General features: G+C 44.4%; 1 protein-coding gene across 4 annotated transcripts; it reads right to left on the reverse strand.

Moving 5' to 3' along the window:
* Positions 1-1,152: 1,152 nt before the first annotated feature.
* OPTN (optineurin) lies at positions 1,153-22,394 on the reverse strand. 4 transcript variants are annotated; one of them, XM_075428494.1, is made up of 14 exons: positions 22,295-22,394; positions 21,304-21,483; positions 19,242-19,444; positions 15,821-15,979; positions 14,406-14,482; positions 12,124-12,255; positions 10,910-10,991; positions 7,371-7,486; positions 6,557-6,706; positions 5,456-5,549; positions 4,653-4,811; positions 3,869-3,999; positions 2,362-2,441; positions 1,153-2,122 (listed from the first exon to the last, which is right to left on the reverse strand). In XM_075428494.1, the coding sequence occupies exons 2-14, from the start codon at positions 21,467-21,469 to the stop codon at positions 2,001-2,003; spliced, it is 1,671 nt and encodes a 556-aa protein (XP_075284609.1). In that variant the 5' UTR covers positions 21,470-21,483; positions 22,295-22,394; the 3' UTR covers positions 1,153-2,000. The 4 variants fall into 4 exon arrangements, with proteins under 4 accessions (XP_075284609.1, XP_075284610.1, XP_075284608.1 ...); XM_075428495.1 differs by lacking the exon at positions 22,295-22,394 and adding an exon at positions 22,171-22,286; XM_075428493.1 differs by lacking the exon at positions 22,295-22,394 and adding an exon at positions 22,001-22,046.
* Between the last annotated feature and the right edge of the window lie 5,540 nt (positions 22,395-27,934).

Raw genomic sequence — 27,934 nt, forward strand, 5'->3', positions numbered from 1 at the left:
AGAGACACAAATTCCTGCTTTGTTGCCTTTATTCTGAACAACTTCTTAACCAACGAGTACTTCAGATAAGCGCACACCCAGTAGTTAGAGGAAGGTTTTGGGATCAGAGCACCGTCTTTTGTTAAAACCGTTACAACAGTACAAGCAAAAACTAACTACAACTGCATTTTGTTATAGTTTTGCCCTTTACGTAAACCTGCTCCAGTATAGGTGCTTTTGTTATAAATGCAGGTTTTCTTGCATTTTATCTTCTAGACATCCAAGTATTTCTACAGATCACACTACCTGCGGAGTCACACTATATGCAGAGGATTCAGGCTTCCTAACTCCGACAACCCAACAGCTCTGAGACCAGTGCACTGTAATGTCACATCAGGAAACATTCAGTATTACAATGTGAACTTCGAAGTCGAAGGGTAAGCCAAGAAGTTAAGTGATGTTAAAAATGTTAAACTTCTGATACTCAGGTTGTGTGATCATCCCACCCTGCTGCTTCTGAACATCCAGCTCACAATTCTGGCATTCGTAATGAAGTGGACTGGGCACAAATGGACCTTGCTGGTGCCCCTCAGTGAGCCAGACAGACCTACCACAGAACAAGATGGCACAGATTTAACTCCTGGGTTGTAATGACTCCTGGCATATTTGCTTCCAGAAATTCAGCTTTGAACACTGGAGGAAAAAAATCAAAATCTTTCCCTACACCAAGGGTGGCAGATAGCCCAAAACCACTTGGAGGCTTCCTTCCAACTGGGCAGTGCCAAAGCGACCAACACTTCTGTTTCCCCAGCAGGAAGAAGATGCCATGAGGAGCTAGCATTTTGGCTGCTCAGGTGTTCATGCATCTCTTACTTCCCTTCCCTGCCATGCCAGTTCCCAACAGTGCAAATGTCAGCTATTTGCAAAGGACATGAAACTCCTCATTTGCATGGCAATTTCCTTGAGTTGTTTCCCGCCGTTCATGCTGGGTCATTTTTTGTTAAGAGTTGTGTATTTTCCTCCCTTATGCAATGACAAAAACTGTTTTTTTGAGATAAAAACACCCATGAGGACAAGACCAAAACTGATATGCTACAGCTCTTTCTACCCGAGCTTTTCAGCCATAGGTATGTGCAGTCCCGTTTCAGCCTCCAAAGTACTCACAGGCATAGATATTTTTATATCTGCAATAGGTTTATTTTGAGCATTATATTCTTCTCTTTAAATTAGGTTATATCTATCTCAGCTCTTTCTAGCACAATACTGTACAGGTTCAAATTAATTTATTTTAATAAAGAAGAATCAAGACAACACCCTAAAAATGAACAGTTCTATAAAACCAAGTGACTTGGGTACACCAGGAGCTACATATATCAGACCTAAATGATCTGTTTTAAATCTTACCCACATCTGGCTAAAGCAAGAAGTTACATAAGCCATCAAAAATTTAACATCAGATTAGTAAGGTCACAAGGGCAGCAATAAAACTGCCATCTGGAGAAAGAGCAGGGTTTATTTCAAATGCTCGATGAATACAGCACTATTCCATTTTGCTGAAAGCTTCCCAAACAGCTTTTTTAATGTATTAGTTTCCTGATACATACTATATAAGAGATGAAGTATTTACAGGCTCACAGTACTTTTAAGTTGATCAGGATATATCCCATCTCCCTTCTGACTTCAGTGATTCAGCCCCATTCTGCGGGCTAGCCATAAAAGCAGAGCACATCAGGGGAATGTTCCTTAACAATTTCATAGCAGCAGACACACTGGGAGTTCCTTAATGCATCCATGTTGTTAACCTATAAAAATTCTTTTCCTAAAGCAGATTAAAACAAGATTAGCAAGTACAGGGCAGGGTAGGAGTTCTACCCTTTTCCCATTGAATTAATGAGGAAAAACCCTGAAAAACTCCTCCACGGGATGTAGAGTTGAGTGTTTCAAGCAGGAAATTAAAAAAAAAAAAAAAAAGTGTGTTTGGCAGGTGAAGTTCCAAGAGATGAAGAATTGGAGGGCATCACTCAATTAATGCAGTCCATAACATGAATCTGCAGCGTGTCCAAATCAGGTAGAATTTCTTCACATTTGGGACATGAATACATTGAGATATTCCGCTGCTCTGGCCAGTCTTGACCACCAGTTCCTGCAAGCAGAGAAGATAAATGATTACCTGTTACATTACTTGATTTTTCCACTCTTTTTGTGGAGCGGTTGAAAGAGGACTGGCTTGCTCCTAACAGCCAGAGGTCACGCTCTCTGCAGCTACGCAGTTGCCAGAACAGACACAGTGGAGCTGGCGAGCTGCCTGCAGCCAAGCAAAGCTGTTTTAAACCGAACACAGCAGGGCCTGGCCCCGTGAGATGGAAAGGTTGCTTACGGTACCTCTTTGGACAAGGCGAGGTGAGTGTTCCCGATCTGGTGCCCTGGCTCCATGGCGATTCTGCATCTCCGCCAAAGAGTTTCTGAGGAGAATAAATATGTCAAGGGCTCTGAAAAAAGACTCAGCAAAAGGCATCTTCTCTTTGTCTCCAGAGAAGGTAAGAGGATTCAAAATAAATCAAAGGGTTTGCAAGTGAATTGTGTCAACTGGTCATGCATTTAGTTCACAACTGCTGCTCAGAAACAGGACTAGAAATGCTGCTGCTTTGTGAGATCATGCCAGGGTCCTGCTGAAATTGGGGTCAAACAACTGACACCAGCAGGATTTGGGCAGCTACACACCTAGGGATGTGGGGCACACTCCTCTAGAAAACTCCAAGGACTCTCAGCTATTCAGGGCAAATGGCAAATCTGATTAAAGTAGAAAAGCAAGTTATACCAGAAAAAAGGGTTCAGTGAACAGTTAACGTGAAACGTAACTTGAGCCCTCAGCACAGGACAGACATGGACCTGTTGGAGTGGGGCCAGAGGAGGCCACAGCAATGATCCGAGGGCTGGAGCACCTCTGCTGTGAGGAAAGGCTGAGAGTGCTGGGGCTGTTCAGCCTGGAGAGGAGAAGGCTGCGGGGAGACCTTACAGCAGCCTGCCAGTGCCTGAAGCGGCCTGCAAGAAAGCTGGAGAGGGACTTTTTACAAGAGTCTGTAGTGACAGGACAAGGGGTGATGACTTTAAACTGAAAGAGGGGAGATTTAGATTAGATATAAGGAATTCTTTACTGTGAGGGTGGTGAGGCCCTGGCACAGGCTGCCCAGAGAAGCTGTGGCTGCCCCCTCCCTGGCAGTGTTCAAGGCCAGGTTGGACGGGGCTTTGAGCAACCTGGTCTGGTGGAAGATGTCCCTGCCCATGGCAGGGGGGTTGGAACAAGATGACCTTTAAGGTCTCTTCCAACACAAACCGTCCTATCATTCTGTGATTCTGTGAAGTTCTGGGCACTCTTGCACCCATGGCTTCCACTAGATGAGTGGAGTACACATGGTTAATATTTTTTTTTTACAGCAAAGAGTGTTAAAATGGTGCAATTCCAGGGTATCACAGTGCTTGAAACTATGTGTACTCACTTACTGCTGCCACCTGGAGAAGCAGCAGATATCCCTGGCACACATGCAGCAAGCTTAGCTACAGATTCACCACGGAAATAGAGGCTAGAACCCAAAGAAACTCAAATGAATCAGCAGGGAGAATTTACGAAGTATGAATCATCCAAAGTGAAATCTTGCTAAGGCACCCAAGTAAGAACTGACATGCCTTACAGAGATTCTATTGCAAAATTAAAATGAGAAGTCAGCCAACTCATGTTTTTTCCTCTTTGAAAATTCAAATTAACCAAGAAATTCATGTCTGCAAAATTGTTTGCCTTTCTACTGAGATGCCAGCAGGACCATGTTGGTCAACTCCAGCACACAGGGTAACAAGACGGTCCAAAGGCAGCTCAGCCAAAATCTGTTCTCACCGGCCAAGATCTTCAAGGTTTTGCTGCTCTTTTAGCAGGTATGCCAGCTGGACAGCCAACTGCTCCTTCTCCTCATGGATCTTCTCTCTTGCTGCCCTCTCGGCATGGAAATCAGAACAATAAACCTCCATCTGATCAGAGAAATGAAATCCTGCTGAGAATTTGTAACTTAGACTGAACCGTAATCATATATTATATGCCAAAATAGCAAAGCAAAGACCTGCACCACTTACAAGGTGAAGAAGACTCAGTAGTTTCTGGATTCTCCACAAGATACTTCAAGTGTCTTATCTGGGAGAGTGCTATTGACCTCTGCTCTACAGAGGCAGAAATGAGGCACAGGCAAGCAGCGAGGAGGTGACTTGACCGATGCCACAGACAAGTCTGTGGCACAGACAGTGCAACCAGGCCAAGATGCCTGTTCTGTGCCTTGAATGTGAGGCAGACCCTTTTCAGTCACTGTTTACGCATGCTGGTTTGAGTAAAATCATCCCTAAAACATATGCAGCGATTCTTAAGACAATAGTTTTAAATATATAAATATGTTTATTCCCAGCTTTTGTTTGTTGTGCCAGACTCCAGCACACACAGTTCCTCCCACAGAACCGCAGGATATGGTGGTAAAGGCTCTGCAGGGATCTGCAAGGCAGGCCGAGTAAGAGAATTATGCTTTGGAATTGAAGAAACAGATATTCAGTATTCCAGAGTGAGCCATTAAATAGCTCCTTCTGGTTTCTGAATACTGGGAGGGAGAACTAGCCAATTTCTGAAGAAGAGCTGATACCTGAGCACGGAGCACAGCCATGGTTTCAAGGTCCTCCTCTTGCTTAGCAATTATCTGCTTCATTTCATCTATCTGGAGCTGCTTCGCAGCAAGGGCTTGTTCTGCCAACTCCACCTTTGCATTCAGTTGTTCCACCACGACTTTATCCACTCTGTCCAGCTGCAAGGAAGAACTATGATTAGGAGATGAACTCGGAACGCGACCCTGCTTGAAGTGAAAGTTTGATCCTTCTTACTCGTCCTGCCCTTGGAAAAGCTTCCAACTTTGGTCATCAAAGGAACCTGGACATCAGCAGTGGTGACTGGTATTTAAAGATGAGTTTTGAGCTTTCAAGCTACATTATATGAAGTTAAAAGAAAGCTCCCTAATGGACACTGCAAATGATGTTTTCCCGCTTTCCGAAGTTATACAGAAGAATCTGGCACTTCCATGGAGCCTCAATCATGAGCAGGACCTCACTGTGGCAGGCATTCTATTTAAGATTACAAAAGTGTTTAGAGGTCTGCATTCCCATGTTTACAAATTATGCTGCAGGAACACCTCTATGCCTTGCATATCACTGATCTCGAAGGACTGGACTCCATACTGCACTGCAGATTAGACCTTAACTAGAAAACACCACGGAAGTACTGATGTGCGGATAAAGTTTTCTATGTTTATCAGAGCAATACTGCTATGTTGCATGCTATATTATGTGGAAGGGATGACAGTTGTTCCCTGCCTGAATTTGTTCCTAGATACATTCTCCCATCCCTTCCCGCTCCCCCCTAATTAATTATCATTTCTTCTTGTGATGAGTTTACCTCTTTGAGTTTCATTTCATCGATTGTTTTCATTGCCTCAGTGAGTTCAGGAAGGAGTTTGCTGTATGCATCCTGTAAGCTATTATATCTTGCCCTGTTTATGACAAGAAAAGAGGTGAAAGCTTGAAACACAAATTCTTTGAATAATCTGTTAGAATTCAGAAAAAAAGTCACCACCGGCTCCTTGCAAATGAGTCTGCATTTCTGATGAGAAAAAATTATGCTCCATGTCTCAACATCTCTCTTCCAGCAAGTTGTGTGCTGCTTTGTTTGTGGACTGAGTCCAAACAAATGTCCTTACTGATCGTCTGCATTTCATATTGAAGAATCTATCACCCAATATTTTCGTATCAAGCTCACAAATTCTGTTCAAAATGTAACACCTCTCTTATGAGGACATATAGTCTTGACTCAGAGACTTCAAGCAAAGGAGAATTCATCAGGAGAAGAACCAGACACAGACTCCAAAGATAATGATCAGCGCTCTAGCAGCTGAAGACAGGTCCTTCAGGAAGTTCAGCCTCTCTGTACTGCTTGGACTGATATTTCCACACTCCTTACATGGACTGCACATGAAAGGGAGCGGGGAGCCAGAGCAAAGAGCGAGTCTCTTTACCTCAGCTTCACTGCACGCTTACCTCTCCTAGCTGCAAATGTATTGCAGGGACCACAGACCTCTTCATTAACGTCACCTTCTCACCACTGTCACCGCCAAGAGGTGGACGCATTTACCCCTGCTACTCAGTGGGACAGCTGTTGTCACTGTTCTGCTTCCTCTACTTGTATGTTATACCTGACCCTATTCCACCTTTGCCTTTATGACAAAAGGAATATACAAGTCTGGAAAATTTGAGCTGTGAGCTCTAAGTGAGGGGTTCAGTAGATGAAAAAACACAGTCTGGGCCTAATACGGAGACTCCAGATTCGAAGTGACATAGATGCTGAGGTGAATGCAGGGTTCTAGTTCAGACTCTACAAACATGGTTTCAAAGGTGCAGAACACAAAACTCGTATGTCAGATTCAATTCCCCTTTGGCCAGGTTCCCTTGGACCTGTTCACTGACAATACCTTCCTGAAATACAAAACCAAGCCAAACTCACTTTTCTTCATGTGTCTTGGCTTGTTCCAGCTTGACCTCTGCGTGCATGCTCTCCACCTGAAGTTCCAGCTTCTTGACAGTGTATATTAGCTGCTGCTTCTCCTCCAATTCTGATGCAGCAGCTGAGCTTTTTCTTTCCAGTACTTGGCACCTGACAGAACAAGGAAAAAAGGTTGATCTCTCCTGTTCACATTTTCCTGATGGATTTGGCACACTAGGCATATTACAAAAAGAATCTTTGCGTGGTTCACTTTAAAGGCTTATTTTGATGAAGAACAAGGAAGGACAAAAATGAATCTATACACAGCCGTCAGAAAACAAAGCTACTGAAACCAGCACTTAGTTCCTTACTATTGTGAATCTCAAAGAACTGCATTTTGACAGAAAACTAAGCAACTGAAGTGAAGGTCTTGTAACCACTTATTATAACCCATACAACTGGTCTTCAAATGCACAGACAACTGATGTGAAAAGGGTCATAACCAGGTCCCTTAGCTTCTTCCTCTAAGACTAGAACAGGGATTGATTACAGGAAGCAGAAAACAGGAAAGATTTGCCTTTACATCAGGAAGGGTTAAAACCTAAATCTTAAAATTCAATTTGTAGAACTAGGCTGGCAGCTCAGATTTTCTGACAATTACTGTACTTCTGTACTTTCATCTCCACTTACAAAGAAGGAGCAATCTTTTATGGCATTTCTATGAAACAGGTATTTAAGTTGATATTTGTAGAGCTGGTGAGTTTCCCAAGGTGGGAGTTGTCATACAAATATCTACTGGCTGTCACAGGAGAACTTTTGTTCTTCTGAACCTTACTTTTCTTGAAGCTTCTTCTGAATCAATTCTGCTTCTTTTAACTTCTCATGGGCTTCCTGAAGCTCTTTAAACAGAGCACAAACTTGCAAATTCAGGGTTTCTACTTCACTGCCAACCTTTTAGAGAAAAAATAATGAAAATTACACATGGACAATTCAAGATAGCAAAGTTGCAGGCTAAGAGATCTAAGCAGAAAGTAGCGTTCTTTCTCTAGAGAAAACAGTGTAAGTCACTGTGCACTGTTACACTCTATACTCAGCAATAAGGCCCCATCTACAAGGCTTCACAATTACCAGTTATTCCTAAATATGGCAGAACCCCATTTTGATTGAACACTTTCATAAAATCCAGGTGACTCAAAGACAACACTACTACTGACTTTCCAATGTTGGCTAGAATACACCTCATGCAGATAGGAAGCACATCTACATTTCAAGAGTTCACAATTTAAAACACACGGGAAAAGCAGACAGACTCGGTGTTTACTGCCACTCCTCTAAGCAATAGTTACAGTTTGCCAAAGAAACAGAAACAACTGATCTGTCCCTAGGTAGGCCTCCAGTCTGCTAGCATCAGTGAGCTCTTTTGAAAGAGGTGTGACAGCAGATGTAGAACAGAAGCAGCAGTTTGGAAGCAGAGAAGTAGAGGAGGCAGACTAAAACCTTGGACTTTCTCTTCCCAGTTACATCCTGCACTGGCATTACCCTTTGCATTCTAGTTTCCTCCATTCTTGTTTCAGGCAGAAAGCAGAGAACACAGAAGTTTTTATGCATGGTAATTTATTTCGATTACACATGAAACCCCTCCAGCCAACTGGCACTCTCCCTATGTGTACCAGTGCCTCCCACACCACACGCGTGAGAACCACAGGACTGCAAGACTTCAGTTCTTGCCTTTTTGAATGGGAAAATACAACCACAAATGGTAATGCCATTACCACGCATTCATGAATCAGCTTTGCAAACCAAGATGATTTCTAGTAAAATTCTAAGCAGTTTTGTTGTGAGTTTCTGGCCCTTTCATTTGGCCTTCAGACCACAGGAAGATCACTGAAGGATCCTAAAGACAGGCGAAAAACAAGAGGAGGAAAGAAACAGCAGCTGGGTTCTCCTCCAACCCAAGACACAAAGAACACTTCAGAGTTTCAATTGTTAAAGTATATGCTCACACTCTAGAAGGCATGAAACCTTTGACTCCTGCTGGTTTGAGTCTCTGGAGATGCATCCTGGAGCTTTCCTAAAGAAACATCGGAATCTCATCATCACGCTAGCATCAGTTTAATTGTCTCTAGTACTGTAATTTTCATTGATAACATCTTATCTCATCAAATGGATGGAAAGCCCAGCTTGGGAATGAGCTGGGTGATTGTGGCTAAAAAGACCATGTGTATCAAGAGTGTGCTGCTGTCCTATTTCCTTAAAGAAAAGCTCCAGTTCTCTAACAGGGAAAGCCCAACACCTCCCCAGGCAACTGAAGCAACAGAAGTTGCTCATCCATGATGACCTGTGAAAACACTTCCAGCTTCATCTCCAAGCAGAAGTGTGGAACACAGCCAGTGTCACTGAGAGGCAGACAGAACAGTCGTCTACTGACAGATGTTGCCAAGGACACCCTCCACAAGCTGCCCAACCTAATATCATTTGCCAGTCATACCAAGCAAAAGGGACTGAACATAGTGGTGTAAACACTCGCAAAGCACATTGCACTATGCTTTTTGTATCGCAGAAGCAAAAAGAGATCATTCTACCACCATAACTGCAAAACAAGCCACAAAATTATTTTATGCAGCAGTCCAGCTAATCCAATCACACTCACAGATGAAAGCATTGATTTTTATAAGGTGATGGCATTTCAATTTGCAGAAAACTAGACATGAGTAGAAATTGCCTTAACAGAAACTGTGTCAACAAATGAAACCATGTATCAATGGCAAGAGTCTGACTTCCAATAAAGCTGGACTGTGAATTCTTGGTCCCTGGTGAAAGCCATCATAATTCAAGATATTTTACCTAACTGGGATACAATCAATCCATGCTTCTGGAAAGCAAGTCTGGCAGCCTCAGTGAAACAAATGCTAACCCAACTGAAAAAAATCCCATCCCACAGTAGAGACTGTCTCTCCCCAACACCCATTTCTTAGCCTGCCCAGGAAAGGAGCAACACCTCAGTCATAGCCTCCTAGATCTCTGCTTCTGGCAAGCTCGGAAGCAGGGTTCCAGGGAAGGCAGAGAAGTAACTGCAGTGGTGCTTTAACATGACTCAACTCGGCAGACCTGGCTGAGGCTAGTGTCCAGCTGCTGTTTGGCAGAGGATGTGCTCTAGCCTCTTCTCCATCAGCCACTCCTCACTCTCCAAACAGAGCCAAAGCAGGTTTGAAAAACTTTTCCTTCTCTCCCAGGATGTCTTCAAATGCAGAGCCCTCAAAAATGGTCCACACTGCACCCCCACATTGTTTCATTAAGGATCTATGTTTTATGATAGGAGGTGCTAACATGAGCTCCACTGACAAGAGCCCTCTGAAGACACCCAACAGCATATAAATGGAAATGACTGCCATCACAAGCATGTAACTATGCTGACCTCAATATCAGCACTTAGATGAGGAGCATCTGGCTCAAGCTGTAACTCAGGCAAAGTTCAGATAAAAATACTGGAAAGAATTAACTGAGACATCATCTGCTTTCTCTAGAAAGGACATCTCTTGGCCTGCCTGCAAACTGGTCTTGTTTAAGCCAGCCCTGCCCTAAAATACTTGTCCTGGCCTTCAGAAGGGCTCATGTCGTCAGCAGATCCTACAGCATATTTTCTAGCCCCACGCAGCACCTCAGATAACCCACACTGCCTCACAGACAGGCATTCTTAGCTGCCCGTATTCTGCGGTTGCACTGAACCTGAAGGGATCTCCAATGCTACGGGAGCTTACGCTTACCTCACACAGGAACGCCTACAACAGTAAGCACATAAAATTAGGTGTCTGAATCTGGAGCCAAATCCCACCCCCAACATCCATTCAAACCCTTAATTGAAAACATCAGGGCTGAGTTTGCCTGGAACTGCGTCTCAGTCAGAGAGTTATGTGCCACCATTGTAACACATCTCACCAAAACCATGAAAAAATTACCAGGTGGCATATAAGCTCCACATTTAAAGTCTGTTTTACAGTATGCTGTCACTGGATTCTGATCCAAAAGCTGACCTAGCCAGCAATGTGGAAATTAACTTAGTCTAGAAAACTTTGTGGAGCTGGCAATGAATGCAGCTCTGTTTAGTGGGTATTGCCATTACCATGTGATGCACCTGCAGTTATGCCATGCTTCCCTAATTCTTGGCCATCAATCTCACCCCTTTTTGGTGGCTGCTGTAATTTGGGGCCACTTCTAAGATACGGATTGGAGAGATCGGAATTCACTTCCATGCCCTGTGCAGGATATTTGCCCCTTTCTCCATGAGTTCAAGTGAAAATCTAGGTCTTGAGGTTGTCGGCCTCAACAAGTAAGACGTATGTTGTCAAATCTCAGCTCAGGAGGACAGGTACTTACAGCCTCTGAACTCTCCTCTTCTTCCCGTTCAGTTTGTGTTCCACTCTCCAGGTTGCTGGTTTCCTTCTCCAGCTTTGACAGTCTGGAAAACAGAAAGAGCCAATAATGATGGATTTGGCCCATACTTAAAGTGAGATTGTGACTATTCAAGGACTTCATGCAAATGATGTACTCTCTAACACCACAGCCACAAGCGAGAGGCAGAGCTGAAAGCACAGGCATACAGGAAAGCCTGCACAGTCATGGGGGTTCCTGAAGAACACAGGACACCCAGCACGTATACTTAAATGGATGCATAAGCTTGCAGGTGTGGTGAATGACAGCAACATTCAGTCCACAGTGATCGAACTTTGGTACAGCCCAAAACCACTAGCCCTTTGGAAATGGGTCAGTCTGTTCACTGAATCCAGTAATTAACATTGTCTCTATTTTCCTTTGATATTTTCAGAGACTGAGATTTCTAAGTATTATTTGGCTATGGCTCATTACCTCTTCCAGGAAGGCCACACAGAAGCAATTACCGTGACACCAACCTTTCACAGCAGGTAATGCCCAGGAAGTCCTACTCGGTCTCTGCAAAGTGGGGATTTGTAACAGCTACTGCTTAGGATTTTCCATGCCTGAACAGTCACGCTGATTTATACCAATATAACTGAGCTGAGATGGACCTTCAGGCAGGTCTCACTGGAAGAACTCTCTCTTAGACAAGTATGGGATGAAACTTAATTTAGACATTTCTAAGGAGCTTTTCCAGGCTCACACATTGCTAAATGTAGCCTGCCAATATCACGAAGGGGACTGTAATCCCCATTTTATATATAGTGATTTACTTCAGGCCCCACATGCAGATGATTCACACAAAAACAAATAACTATGGAGGAGTGAGCAGAGAGAACATCCTCAACTAGTCATCATATCATGCTCACACAACCCAGGAGAAGTTTGAACCCAAGAGGGAGGAGGTAATTTGTCTTGATCTGTGGTGCTATAGAAAATAATAATAAAACATAGACACTCTTTTGCCCATGGAAGAGAACCTGTCATTTATCCCTATAAGGCCTACCACAAAAATACGTCATTACTACTGAGTGCTTGTGAAATTCTCCATCCAGGTCAGTGATATTTCAGCTTGTTTCTGATCTGTCACAGGCTTGGTAACTGCAGCAGTCCTGAAAAAGAACAGCTCCAAATGTTACAGTGCATCTATTTCATACCTCTGTTTGTGATCCTGCAGCTCCTTCTCAAGTTTTTCCCTCTTCTGAGTTTCATTTCTGAGGCAGCAGAGCAGCTGGCTCACAGTTAGCTCTTCAGACTCCAAATTCTTTGATTCATCTGCAGGTTTGTTCCTGCAAAACCAAACCAGATGTAAATACGAACAGCTACGATACTAGAGTACTCCCTTATCCCTAGTTCCTGGGCCCAGACTGAGAGGCCACCATTCCAGTGCTGAAAACCAACGTTCTGAGCAAAGGGCTCATTCCCAAGAACCAAGACCTGCCCACAAGCTGCTAGCCACAGTCTCCGTGCATGCAAATGCAGTCCTTGCTTTGCTCAGACAGTCCCCTGCAAGCTGAGGGAACCATTTACTACTCAAGCAAGGAAAACAAAAGCAGTCAAGACAATACAAAACCCAGTGCATTTATTCTGACCTACTTTGCAGCACCGTCTGCAAAGTGCTGCTGTCTGTACTTTTTTTTTTTTCTCCAATGAAACATGCAACATTTCTTATCTCTGTCTCATTGCTTTCCAGGAAAAAAGGCACATTTCACTAAAAATGGTCATCAGAAATGTTTTGGGTTTGTTTTTTTGTTTTTTGTTTTTTTTCAGAAAAAAGTCTCTTCAGTGTTTCACCTCCCTCATATTCTATAGCTCTCTTCAAAATTGCATTATACTACTGTAGAAGCGAACCAAAACAAAGAAAAAACTATCTGAAAAATAAGGTCAATTCATTCCCTGGTGATACAATACTGTATTCCATTCCCTCCACTCTTGTGGCCATCTAGACAGAAAGTCAAAATCCCCTAACTATATGGTAAGATAGGTGGGCTATAAATACTGTACATTTCAGAAGCTCAGCTGTAAAACAGCATGTGTTTCAGACTCTGCTTTTGTATTTCAGAACAGAAAGTAAAGCATAGTCCTCTATGTGCTCTTGAGAGCTAGAAATCTTTGGTAAGCAAAATTCAATACCCCAAAGACAGTGTTCGGCCAGGGTATTTTAAGTAAATAACTTTTATAGGGATTTTTAGTGCACAGTTCTACTCTTACAGGAATAAACCCATCCTGAGTGGATCACATTTCTCTGAACCTGTTAACAGCACCAGTCTAAAGTTTCAATGCTGTACAAAGACACATGGTGACACAGGAAATATTTTAAGAGGTACATGTATCCCCTGTTCTTGTAGATCTAGCCCAGACACTCATCAAAAGGTAAGCAAGTCCCACAGAGAATGTCTTCGCATAATCCGAGTGTTCTCACAAGCCACTGCTAACAACAAGCTGAATACTTGCCACCCAGTCTGCAGTCAGCAAGTCTCTCAGTTTCATCCATCGCCACAACTTTTTTTTTTTCCTTCCTTCAACTTCTTAACTACATGCTGAGGGACAAGTTTTCTATGTCATTACATTAAAAAGCTGTTCTGCCTTGCAGTGACGTAGGGAGTCACAACCCTACAACCCATGGAGCACAGCTTTCTGGCCTGCTATGCCCTTAGCATTTTCCATATCCTTTCCTCCCAAACCCAAAGACCACAGAGTAAATAAGAGAGTTCAGCCACAACCATCTAGCTGCTAAATTGGGCGGTATCCAGAATGGAAAGTTTCACAGTATCAGCTGTCTATGTCCACGAGGAGTAAAGGTTCAGCTAGGGGCAAGAAAGTCCCTTGTGCCCTGGAGCTGATGTAAAGATCAAATTTTAAGAAGTCACCTAAACAGAATGCTGGTATCTTAGGCCTAATAACCTGAAAAATAAGGACTATGTTATTGCACTGTCTGTCTGCCCCACCGCGATACACTTTATACCAACCACACACAAACAGAACAGACAGGTTCAGAACTGAAAGACCACAAGACTTCTGATTCTTACCAACATCATTATAACTGGGTAGCGGACAGATACTCTATTGGATGGTCACCAGTGACTAGAAGGGAGGGAGTCCCTGCAGCTTTATCTCTTTATCTTTTCTGCTCTTTATCTTTTCTGTTTGGCCTCCCTTAAAAGTCTGAAAAATTGGCTACTCAGCACATACATAAATGCTTGGCCAACTGGCCAGAATATGCACTCCCTCTTGTCAGGTAGTGAAAATTGGAAGGAAAAACGCCAGGGAGCTGAGGGTCTTTCTGACATGGCAGGAACATAGAGCTACTGCAATGGAGAGCTGCAAGGCCACAGAAAAATAGGATTTTCTAATGCGCTCCTCATAGAAAATAGTTCCCTCACACTGAAAACAAAACTCACTGCAGAAGTCTGAATCACACACACAAGAACCTACATACACGTAGACAGCAATGTTACTGGTCATTTCAGCGCTATTCTCCTGATGTTCCTTTGCAGTTCTATTTACTTCTCCTTCCTAGGAAAGAAAAAACACTATTAGCTTGGTATTTGGACTAAGCAGGACACACTTTTATTTACTTAAGGAATGAAGAAAAAACAGGGAAAACTACAATCATGGCAATAAAATTAAACCACAAGAGTCCTACAGATCAGTTTCATGTTTGGAAATTCTTAACTTTAACACTTCACATGTCTTTCCCTGTATCTCTTCTGGACAGAGAAGAGGAACAACAATGAGATTTGGCCTTCTCGTTTCATCAGCAACTTCCATGGCCACTCTCCCATATAAAGATGGCTGGGCACCACACAGCAACAGCCAACATCACTGCAGGTGACTTTAAATATAAGCCTTAAAACCACTCTCCTGCCTCCCAGAGAACCACTCTTCATTCCCACTACAAAACTCACTCCTTGATCTCTGTATCCCAAAGGAGAATCTTTGTAGCAAAAAAAGGAGAACGCATCCTTGAAAGTTTCCTGCGTCTGAAGTTTTCTTCGACAACTCCAAACAAGTTTTAATTAAATTCTCTTAATTTCTTGTTGCACTTGTACTTTCCAGAGAAGGATCTGCTATTATGGGGATAGTGCAGACCCACATTTTCACATTTTGCCTGTGAAGGTTTTTCAGACACAAGAACAGCAGAAAAAGTATGTTTTTGTGCCCCTAGGGAACACTCTACAGCTTTGCACTTGGTTTTGTTTGCCTGCATCTTTATGTATCTGTCAACAGAAAGTGAGCCCCATTCTCAAAAGAAAATGGCCCCCTCTATGCATAGGTGTTGCCCCTTAACAAAACATAGCACAGACGTTCCCAGGAATTCCAACTAAGATAAGATTCTTTACATTTTGAATTACTTGTTGTACCATGCTGTTTTTTTCAAAGAACATTTTTAGTGCGATGAAGGCTACCTACGAAAATTAATTTACTCTGAGCATGAAAGTGGAAGGACAAAAATTAACTGCAAGTCCTTAACCACTACATCTTGTAACGCACCTGACGCTCCACGTCAGGTAATCCAAGAGACCATGCAACTTGTCTCCCAAATCCACCACGCCTGTACCTTGTGTTACCGCTCTTGCTGGCAGTTTGTTGTTCCCTCTCAGAGTGGCATAAAGTCTTTGCATTGACATGGACACAGACTCACCCTTTCTACTAAAGGAAGACAGGGTGCTAAACACCTCACTGTAGAACGTCATCAAGTAAACACTGTCACTGTAATTACACTCAGACCTGACTTCCTCATCATTTAGCCTTGTACAAAAAGAAAATTAGGTTTGCAAAAAAAGGAGGACAAAGCTGGAACTAAAGTTTCTGGCTGCACGTCACTGTGTTCTTTTTATTTCCCTTACTTACATTCATCTTAATCTCCACAAAGGAATCCTCTGCTGAGGAGATGTTCAGCTTGACCTGCAGTTCTGAAATGATGGCGAGCAGATCTGCCTTCTCAGCCTGGAGCCGCTGCACCTGGGATTTCAGCTGCTTCGCTTCCTTCTCGGGAACCATGCAGCCCTCCTGGGATAAACAAACCCTGCATTAACCAACCAGAAAGGAAACACCAGCCAAGCAGCTCAGAGCCTGAATGTAACAACGGTGTCATGCATCCCTTCTTCTCTGTTTAGGTTTGCTGGAAAAGCCCAGTGTACAGATTCCTACACTACTGTTGTGGTTTAACCCCTGTGAGCAACGAAGCACCAGACAGCCGCTCGCTTACTCCTCCTCTTCCCCCCGGCGGGACAGGGAGGAGAAATGGACAAAAGGCAAAACTCGTGGGTTGAGATAAAGACAGTTTAACAGGAATAACAAAATAATACTAATACACTGATACTACTACTACTAATAATATATAAAACAAAATGCAATTCCTCACGAACTCCACTCGTGTTGAGCAGCCAGTCCTGGAAAGAGAGCACTCTGGTCCAGAACAGCTGATCCCACGGAGAGAGTGAAGAGACAAGAAAGGCAGGAACGCCCAAAGGCCAAACTACCGAAACTAACCGAACAGAACTGAACCAGAATGGTTCTGCCCAGAACGGTCCTCCCAAACGGGACTGCTCTGACGAGCCGTAAAAGCCGACTCCAATTATTTACAAAGCATGACGCTGATGGTATGGAATACTCTCATTGACCAATCTGGATGTCAGTCAAGGTCTGTTCACCTATGCCCTGCTTCCTAGCTGCCCCACGCTGGGCAGATAGGAAGCTGAGGAAGACCTTGGTTTCCTTGGTAACGGCTAAGATATCAGTAAGTTCTTACATTCCTTCTCAAACTAAACCCAAACAACGACCTTGCTAGCTATGAGAAAGAAAAGTTTCTAACTGCATGAAGAAAATTACTCCATTTCAGTCAAATCCCCACAACTATGCTTTGGTCCACTAGAGAGCAAGAAGTCTAAACTGTGAAACCAAGTTATCAAACGATGAGCATCACACTTCTGGAAAACGTGGGCCTTGTTCTCTGAATGCACAGATAATTGGGATGTAAATCTCTACCTGAATGTGTGCCTCTCATTGCCACATAAGGGCCCTGCCAACCTACAGAATCATTGTCCAGAATTATTGTATTTTTTCACCCATAACCTTATTCCTTTTTTTCCAAATCTACCTAAAATTCTAGAGAGAAAAGACCAGCGGACCGAGACCTTTTTCACACACCCCACTTTCAGCCTTTCCCCACCATACAACTTCTCTGTACCCTATCTCCACATATAAATCTCTCCCTGTATCCCTGACCTTCACACAAAGTCCTATATCCCTTCCACAAAGCCTTTTTTCCTCAGAGATTCTCCTTAATCTCTCCTTCCAATCACGACTGTCACCTTCACCTTCTGCCTCTTCCCTTTCCCCTCAAAATCCTGTCTTAAGCCTCTACATAACCAGGAAGCCTCATTTTTTTCTCTCCTTTAAATGCCTCTGCCAGTTATGAAACTTTCCCTGTGAGTTTGTTGCTTCCTCATTTTGTAATCTGAGCCTTCCACATTCTGGCCATGCCCTTATTACACCACATACCATCCATGTAAATTCTGGACAATTCCTGGAGTCTGAACTACATTCTAATCTATCATTCATGCCAAATCTCCAAACTCTTGCTATGCTGACAGTGCCTCTCACCCTGCAGTACCACCCTACCCACCTGACTTGTCTCTGATTTCGTGCTTATGCTGTAAGAGGATGCAATTAGTCAGCTCCAGTGAAGAGAGAGCCTTACAGCAACCTGTGCTAACAGAGGTACGGTTTTGAGAGAAACCCTCCTATGAGTGCTGGTTTATCACTAAGGGAGGCAACACAACACACCTGTGATTTACTTTGAGTGAAACAGAGATGTCACTTAATGGTAGCAATGGACTATAGACTACGTCTGTTAACAGTGAAACACAGAGGTGAGGGAAGTTAGACTAATTTTAAATTAGTCTTTCTGTTAGAGGAAATTTTTTCATTTGCTTTCTAAACACTTAAAAAAAGAGAATTAAAGTAGAACTAAGGCATTCAAAAGAGAGAATAATTTTGGCTCACATGACACTGTCAGCTTGAAAACCACAATCAGCAATGAAAATGTTGCTGTTTAAATTACTGTTACCACTGGCTGCAAACTGCAAAGAATCACAGAAGAACCAGGGCTTACTCTATGAAGCTCTTGAAGTGAGATAAATATGTTGAGTTACTCAAGCAGGTTGGATCACTGTCACTAACAGCATGCCAGTTCAAAGTACAAGAAGTTCCAAAACAGGTAGAGGCAGAATAAATCCTCTACTTCCCCTTACAAACTATTCCAGATTTACAAAATTCTGACTTTCCTTGACAATCCTGAAGCACAACTTTTAGACTGTAAAGATTGTGTAAGTCATACTTACACAATCACATTATTTATACGTGACTTTCGTCCCCCTTGTACCTTTTGAACACATTGGTTGATTTTGATTTACATGCTGAAAAATTTCTTGCAGAGTTTCATAAAATAGGCAGTCAGGAGAGGAAAGAAGAGTCTACCAGTGACTCTGCTGAGAAAAAGGGTCATGCACTCATCCTTCATCAGGCAACACAGAATCCACATGGGTCCTGGAGGTACCATATATCAGGATGCATCAGTTTGGCTCTGATGAAACTTCTCATTAAACACCTCACATGACCATGTGGCATACAAAGCAGGTTTTATTTTAATAGGCTTTGTCCATAGATGTCTTCAGTGCCATCTGCAAAATGTTGCCTGGCTACTAAGCAATCACCTGCACCATCAGAAATGATGTGTTACAGAGCCAAAGGTAAGACACAGGGAGAACGCTCGGTCAGACTCAAATGGGGCAGCAGAAATACAGATTTAATCTGACCTCAGTAAAACAGCTTTAATAAAAACAGATAGCAGGTCTTTTTTTTTTTTTTTCTTTTTGCTTACATGTCAACTTCTCCTTGGAAACACAAATACAAAAGAATTAAACGATCATGAGAGACAGATAATCTAAGGACCAAAGGAAGGGATAAAGTCTAGAGATAGCCAACAATAAAAAAAATAATGAAGTTAGCAAAAAATTTTAATTTCTTATGCCAAGAATGTTAAATTATTATTCTTAATCAAAATGTAAATTATCTCACATGTGGCACAATTACTACACTCTGAGAAGACTCACTTCATAAAATAAGTCAGGCCAAGACCACTTGTTAGAGCATAAGGATAAAAATGGAGACGTTAACACATCTCCAAACCTCCCAGTGTGCTGAAGTGACACTAACGTTCCAGACTTTCAATTTAAAGTCATGTAAATCCAACAAATTCCTTATTTACCATTTCAGCTCCTTCTTCTCTTTCCTTTAAGCTCTGAAGTTGTTGCTGTAGCTGTTCATTTTCAACGCACTTGGCTAGCAAGCACTCCTTAGCCTCCTTAAACTTTAACTCATAAAATTCTCTTTCTTCTTTCTGCTTCTCTCGCCAGACGGAAAGTTCCTCATATCGGTCCTTCATAGCTTGGTTATGCAGCTTCATGGCTTCTAAACAATTGCCAGAGACAAGACATTGATTCACATTAATATTCTGTCCATGAAACAGCAGATTTCCTCTGCAGTGAGCTCGGCATTCTTCAGAGGGTTAGCAACAATTAAGTATGAAATGTGAACTTCTCCTCATGTATCTTAAATACCAAACTAAAGCTAAACTTATTCTAATTTGGTAGCACTATAATAAATAGCATCAAATACATTGCCGAAATCCCATGCCCACACTCTCTCACTTCTTGACTTATTCCTAAACCAAGAAGTACAAGCAAGAAGTCTTGTTCACAAGAGGTACCTAGTATCTTGCCGCATGTGTTATTTCCATGATCAACCCAAATGAAACTACAGAACTGAGATTCTGAAACTACTGAGGCTTGGTAGGGAAACAGACATCCTAGACTGGTAAATTACTGCATGAAAATGGATGCCATTGAATCAAAAGTCTCAAATATGCCCAACAATGCTCTACCTGAACATTTGGTGAAGATTTGATTGAAAGTATTGAAAAAATATACCTGACAACTTACAGTAAAGTCAGCTCCCCCCGGCTGGGAAGCATCTCCCCTACGAGATTACATTACATGTATGTAATAAAGTCAGTGTGTAACAACATCGGTCTTACTATTACAAAATGCTTACAAGATTTTCAGGCAGAGTCAGTGGAACTATTTCAGACTTGCTTTTTTTAAAGCAACAAACTCAAAGCCAGTTGCTTGAAAATCTTTTATATATTGTATTCTCCAGTAATTTCCATTATGTCCTGATATAACACTTTAAACTGCCAACAAATTCTTCAGGTTATGTAAATAAAGGTAGCTCTGGAGAATGACTCTGCAAGGTATGAGTTACACCAGCTGTAAATATGGTCCCGAAACATTATCTTATATAATATAGGACCTTTTAGCAAAATACCAGAGGCATTTCTAGAAACAACTTTCCTGCCAGATACCCATGAGACTCCAACTTGGACTAGGTCCAAAAATGATTCAGGTGGAATTTAAACACACTAGTGTAAAAACACAGAACAGAAAACACGTGACTCCATGCTCTGCTGCCATATAAACAGTGAGGTACCTCTGTCCTTTACACAGAAAATTCCCAAATCCCTTAGGTTTTGCTCTGTCCATTAAAAAAAAAAAAAAATACACACCAAACACCTAAACTCCTGGGATCCAGGAGCAAAGTTCTCTTCCCTGAAAGAAGAACTCATTAGGCATTTTCAGTGAAACCTACTGGTTTCTCCCAGAAAGACCCAACCATGACCACCACTTCCTTTTGTAGTACAGAAGGTGCAGCCACATCCAAACGTTCATAGTCATTACTACACACAGTGTAGGACAGCCTGCTCTGATTCCTCTCTGCTCGAGAGGATGCAGCTCCTTTCAGACAGCACCCTAACACAAAACTGCTCTGGGCACTGCAGTACCCACCCCTCCTGACGCAGCTATGGTTTTATATTAGTCTATCTGTAATGGAGCTGCCCAACAGTTCTAAAATATAAACCAAAAAAAGCTTTTAGAGGTTGATGAGCAAAGAGCGTATCATAGTATGAGATTCTTCACCTTGTCTCCTAACATACACGGTGCTATACTGCTTATACATACAGTTTTAAAGCAAGTAAGTCACCCGTACACCGGGCTGTTCTCCCCTAATCTTCCCTGCTGAATCAATTTGATGTGTCCTATCAAACTGGCCTTCCCACTTGCAGAGTTTCTTATACAGCAAATGCTACCTAGGTATAAAACGTTAACCAGCAAGGGCAAACGAGCACAGAATTCATACTTGTAGGACAAAAAAACCCCACAGGGGAGACTCAGGGATTTTGCTTTTCAAGACCAGTTCACATGCACATTCACCTTTCAACTCATTGTTCTCAGTGATTAGTTCTTTCATCTGTTGCACCATCTCTTCTGGGGTGTAGGTACTAATGGCAGGGGCAGCCATGCTGTCCACTCCGTTTTCCATTTTCCTCCTGGGATGCTCTCCATTTTCAGCAGGACGGCTCTTCAACTTGCTGGACATCTCTGAAGCATTTACTACAACGTTTACGAAGAGAAAACTCTCGATTTCTAGCCCAAAAAATGCTTATAAAGAAAACATAATCATACCTTCATGTCACTCAGACAAGCAAGCCACACGCCTTGTCATAACACACAGGCAGGGGGAATCCCTCCGACCCCGCCGCACCAGGGTACCCGCGAGTCTCCACACCCCACCAACCCCTCACAGGACTGCGTGGGTAAAGCAGCTGGCCCCCCGAGACGCCTCTTGGGCCAAATCTTTCGTCTGAGGACGGGACAAGCAGAACCCCCGCTTCCCCGCTGTCCCCTCACCAGTCCCCGGCAGCTCCCGTCCCTGAGGGGAGCAGGCTCGGCAGGGCAGGGCAGGGCAGGGCAGGGCAGGGCAGGGCCCGGCCCCTCCCGCCGCCCGCTCGGCCTCAGCGCGCCCCGACGCTGCGCTTCACGCCCAGATTCCATTTCCGCTGACCTTAAACTTTCATTTTCGCTTTCTTACCCCCCCCCCCTTTTTTCCCCTCCCTTCTCCGCCGCAGACCCGGCACCCCGCCGCGGAAGGCTGAGCCGCCCGCCTCCGCCCCGTCATGGCCGCTCCGTCCCGCCGCGCCCCCCCCCCATCCCCGAGCCGGGGGCGGCCTCCGGCAGCCGCAAACCGGCGTCTCCCCGCTTAGCCCTTCCCCGGCGCGGCCCTCCCCCCCTCAGGCCCACCCCGGATCCGCCGAGTCACCGGGCGAGCCCGCCCACGGCGAGGGAAACCGGCAGCCGCCCGCCGCCCTCCCGCGCCGGGCTCGCCTCGGGGGCAGCCCCCGCCGCCCAGCCTCTGCCCGCTCACCCCGCTCACGGCGCGCCCATGGCGGCGGCCGGCTCAGCTGACTGCCCGTCCCCGCCTCCTCCGCCTCCTCCTCCTCCGCGGGGACTTCCCCAGCTCCGCGCTCCCGCCCACGGCCCGCCCGGCGGCAGAGCGGGCCGCAGGCTCCCGTCACCGCCGCCTCGCCCTCTCCCCGCCCTTCCCTCACGCAGAGCCCGGTTCCCGCCCGGCGGAGCCCCGGGCCTGCCAGCCCAGCAGGAGCCGAAGGGAAACCCCCCCCGAGGAGGGGGCAGACGGCCCTCGGAGGGAGAACCGTGGGGCTCCAGGGGAGAAGGAGAGGCTATGGCGGGGCAGGGAGGGGTGTGGAGAGGGACGGCTGGGAAAGGGCTCTCCTTGCGCCAGGGCTGAAAGATGGAGTCGGGCCGCGGGTGTGAGGCCAGCGAACGGGAGTGCTTTTCACATGGCGTAATCGTAGAATCATTAAGGTTGGAAAAGACCTCTAAGATCATCAAGTCCAACCATCCACCCAACACCACCGTTCCTGCTAAACCATGTCCTGAAATGCCACATCTACACGTTTTTTGAACACCTCCAGGGATGGGGACTCCACCACCTCCCTGGGCAGCCTGGTCCAATGCCTGACCACTCTTTCAGTAAAGAAATTTTTCCCAATATCCAATCTAAACCTCCCCTGACACAATTTGAGGCCATTGCCTCTCGTCCTATTGCTGGTTACCTGGGAGAAGAGACCAACACCCACCTCACTACAACCTCCCTTCAGGGAGTTGTAGAGAGCGATAAGGTCCCCCCTCAGCCTCCTCTTCTCCACACCAAACAGCCCCAGCTCCCTCAGCCGCTCCTCACCAGACTTGTTCTCTAGACCCCTCACCAGTCTCGTTGCCCTTCTCTGGACACGCTCCAGCCCCTCAATGTCCTTCTTGTAGTGAGGGGCCCAAAACTGAACACAGCACTCCAGGTGTGGCCTCACCAGTGCCGAGTACAGGGACACGATCACCTCCCTGCTCCTGCTGGCCACACTATTCCTGATCCAAGCCAGGATGCTGTTGGCCTTCTTGGCCACCTGGGCCACTGCTGGCTCCTGTTCAGCCGGCTGTTGACCAACACCCAAACGGTCCTTTCCTGCTGGGCATCTTTCCAGCCACTCCTCCCCAAGCCTGTAGCGTTGCATGGGGTTGGTGTGACCCAAGTGCAGGTCCCGGCACTTGTCCATGTTGAATCTCATACAGTTGGCCTCGGCCCATCAATCCAGACTGTCCAGATCCCTCTGCAGAGCCTTCCTACCCTCAAGCAGATCGACACTGTCACCCAATTTCGTGTCATCTGCAAACTTGCTGAGGGAGCACTCAATCCCCTCATTCAGATGATTGATAAAGATGTTAAACAAGACTGGACCCAAAGCCAAGCCCCGGGGAACACCACTTGTGACCAGCCACCAGCTGGATTTAACTCCATTCACCACCACCCTCTGGGCTTGGCCATTCAGCCAGTTCTTTATCCAGCGAAGAGTACACCCATCTAAACCATGGGCAGCTGGTTTCTACAGAGGGATGCTGTGCGGAAAAGTGTCAAAGGCCTTGATCAAGTCCAGGTAGGTGACATCTACAGCCTTTCCTTCATCCACTGGGTGGGTCACCTGGTCATACAAGAAGATCAGATTGGCCAAGCAGGACCTGCCTTTCATGAACCCATGCTGGCCAGCCCTGATGCCCTGGTTGTCCTTCACGTGCCTGGTGAGCACACTCAGGATGAATCACTCCATAATCTGGCCCGGCACTGAGGTCAGTCTGAAAGGCCTGTAGTTTAGTGGATCCTCCTTCCAGCCTTTCTTGTAGATGGGCATCACATTGACAAGTCTAAAAACCCACGTGTGACATTTTAGTGATTATTGCCACAGGAGCAAATCAGTGAGGGTGGGGTTTGCCACCCTATGGGGGTGTCGCCACATCATGGCTGTTATATGTAGTGGCTGGATACGGTGTCTGGCCAGGGAAGTCCTTAAATGCCTGGTTCCTGGGGATGGAGTTAGCTGGGGCAGTTCATCCTTAATGGCTGTCATCAGCAGGATGCTGGGTGGGAGGAGCCCCGCAGTCGCTGTTTGTAGGTGACAGGGACAGCTATGATATTTTGATTCCTCTGGTTCCAATGGGAAAAATATCATTTCAGCTAAAATGCCGGCTTTCTATGTGGAAAATTCCAATCTTTAAAAAACCACATGGCTTGAAAATAAGCTCTTTTGATTTGAAAGTGCTGCGCTGGTATCTCCTAGGAGCTGTGAACTGTCTGCTGTTTAATGAAGTTGTGCCTTTCTGAGGACTGGTCTCGCCAGCTGCCCTCCACATACTGCAGCCAGGGACTCCCCAGCACGAGGGAGAGGAGAGGTGCACAGTGGATCGTGGATGCTGTCAGGGAGCATTCCTTTTACAGCTGAGGAACCTCAGCATTCAAACTGAGGGTGCAGGTTAGAAATCTCCCTAGAAGTAAAACCAGCAAACATTTGGGACCACCTGCATGGTAAAGAACAGGTCTGATTAGCAGATTTATGCATGCTGAGCCCATAATCCATATGCTTTCTGCTTACACTGCTAACAAACAGAATCTGTCTCCTTGTAGGTGCACGGAGATCTCTGCCTGGGGGAGTGTGATCTCTGAATTACTGTTGCCTTCCATCCTTGCATCCACGGCTGGTATGTTAGACAGGAGTGTATGGGAGTTAGGGGGCAATCAAGGTAGCTTCTGTGAGATCGAGGAACGGAAATACTAGCAGCTTATCATTGCTTTTGATATGAGCTCTGAGCTAAGTTCTTGCAAAATTGTGCAGGACCTTACTCTGTGTGCAGCAAAGGCAAAGGAAGAGGAACAAAGATCAACGGAGTTTTACTTGTCAGAGGAATTTAATGAGCATTTGCTATTTTATTACACTTCTGATAGCTCTTTGTTCCCACAGTAATCCCAGATCTACTTTTATTACCTAGAATTCACTTTTGGGAAAAGTTCTTATTTAGACAGCAAATATCCAAGTTTTCGGGGAGCAGTTCAGCATTTCAATGTGTGCTTCACTGCTGATAAGATCTATGTATCTCACAATTCTTTGAAGATCTCCATATGCAAGAACAGTCCTTGCTTGCAGTTGTAAAATGGAGGGGGGTTGCTTGGAATCAGAAGTGACGTATCTGATTCTAATTGGAAGGAAACATTTTGCTTTTTAAAAGCCAAAGAAAAATTAAAGTCCTTGTAATAGGGGAAGGAGATAAATAACCAAATAGGCCTTGTGAAAAATAAAAAAAAAAGAGACAATGCAAGTTTTTTACATAAAAGGAAAAATTGCTTCTATCTAAGGAATGTTAAAGTGTTTGCATGAAACTCTGTTGTTACTGCAGCATTGTGGGAATACAGCAGAGGAAACAATTGTTTGGGCCCACCTATTTCATTCAGATCTTTTCTCCACCACCATCTCTCATGTGATGAATTTGTTTTGTCCATTCTGCAGGTCATGGGTAACATGCAGGAGTGGAGCGTCTTGGCTCCATGGAGGAAGAAGACTTCTGTTCTGACTCTCCCAGTGAGTGGTCTGAGCTGCTGGACTGAGTTATGAGTAGCTCATCTATCTATGCTGTACTGCACAGATGGTAAATATTTGGAGGCAAGAGATGTAAAAATGTCTAGCTTTCCCCAAGCCACTTCGTAACATTTGGTTGTGAAAATAGATATCTGTCAGCTCTGGGTCTGAGGGCTCAGATTCAGCCAAGTTACTTAAGAAATTCCCTTGCTGCAACTGAGCTGTAGAAACAGCTTTGTGTACACCCTTACTCCCTAGCAAGTGTGAGATAATGCAGTTTAGCTTAGTCTGAAATGACGGAGGGTTGCACTGAATTATCTTCACGTCGCCGTAGGCTAACAGCTTGGATACTCTTCTTGCAATTGTCCAGGAGCTGGCCCTGAGAATCTAACAAAGCTGGGACAAAGGCTTGAACTTCAGAAAGCTTTGATACAAAGAACATGTCTCTATGTGTGTATATGTATATATACACACATAGGGCTTAAGTTTTATCCGTCTGTCTGTCTGTCTTTTATTATGTGGAACTCATGCTGCCTCTGACAGTCTTATGTTAGCTCTGCTATTCCTGTCTTTTCTACTCTCAGTGTTGCCTTCATGCTTCTGACTGATGCTGTAGTAGCTGCAGGAAACTCCTGATTTTGATCAGGATCCCATAGATACAGCACAGACATAGCCCAGAGACTGACGTCTCTCTCAGGACCCTACACTACACGAGCAGCTCAGGTTCCTAAAGAGGCTTCACTTTATTCTGTCCACAGTGGTATCCACAGGTCTGTGGAAGGACTACTATCCTTGATTAATACCTGGGCTTCTTGCCAATGTAAATGCTGGAGTGTTTGCTATGGCTTCAGATTTGCTGATTAAGCTTAATTTCCAATTGACAGGTAATTTGAAAACACCATCAAGATAAGTTCTTTGTGGGCTTTGAGCAGATTAAGTAGGGAAGAGGGGATGTTACGAAGTGCATCCAACTTCTGCAGTCAGCATTACTGTGTGATGAATGTCACCATAACCTACAGAGAAGTAAGATGAAATGCATTCATTTCTTCCAACAATTAAATGCTACCATGGCCTGGAGAGGGCTCAGAGCCAGCTGGTAAAATTTGCATTAGACAGTGTCACGCCTTAGACTATCGTCTACAGTAGAAAGACTACAAAGACCATTGAAGTCAGATGTATGATCTGAATGTTTATCTGCCATTACCAGATGGTTCAGTATGTTCAATCTGGGATCATCATGGATTTCCAATTATCAGTCCAGTATTGAACCTGTTTCTGCTAATACTGTTACTGCCTGCAAAGACAGAATCATCAAATGCAAAGTCCAGGAAGGCAAGAGATGACAGAGATAAAATAATAGAAAAAAGTGACCCAAGATCATGTTTTTAGCCTGACAGCCCTGTTGTGGGCAGGATATGTGAAGCAAAGGTAGTGCCAAAGAATGTGTCTAACTAATTGCTTTTGGCCCATTCTGTGTATTTTAATACATTGTGTCATGTACCACTTTCCCTCCCACATACAGCCGAATGGACAACTTCTTTTACAACTGCAATTATATAACATTCCTGTGCAATGACATAGAAGAGTAAAAATAGTACCTCTAGCACAGCTTTCAGATGATCTGATTTAGAGCTTGCTGGTATGTAGAGAAGTAGTAATGTAATGGTTTTCCTTTTCAGCTTTTTCCTTCCTCATATGAGTTGCAGTTGGATTGTTCCGATTGCTGGAATTCCTCACCATCAGCTCTGATTTCTTTCCTGAAAGAAACTCATTCCATCACCAGTCAAAAATATTGTCTGTAATCATTTTTCCTAATAAATTTAGTGATTGGAGTCAAAGTGGCAAAAATGTCCCCACATATTCTGAGTCTAACAAGAGCAGCAAACAAGAAAAGTACTCCATGCTGTTTTCACTAGGTACATTGCCCTACATTAGGAGCCCTGATGGCAAAGTAATTTTCTGCCTGTCAGTATCACAGAATCACAGAATGGGGTTGGAAGGGACCTCTGTGGGTCATCTAGTCCAACCCTCCTGCCAAAGCAGTGTCACCTACAGTAGGCTGCACAGGACCTTGTCCAGGTGGGTCT

Source organism: Opisthocomus hoazin, chromosome 8 (assembly GCF_030867145.1).
Source record: "Opisthocomus hoazin isolate bOpiHoa1 chromosome 8, bOpiHoa1.hap1, whole genome shotgun sequence".
Taxonomy (NCBI): Eukaryota; Metazoa; Chordata; class Aves; order Opisthocomiformes; family Opisthocomidae; genus Opisthocomus; species Opisthocomus hoazin.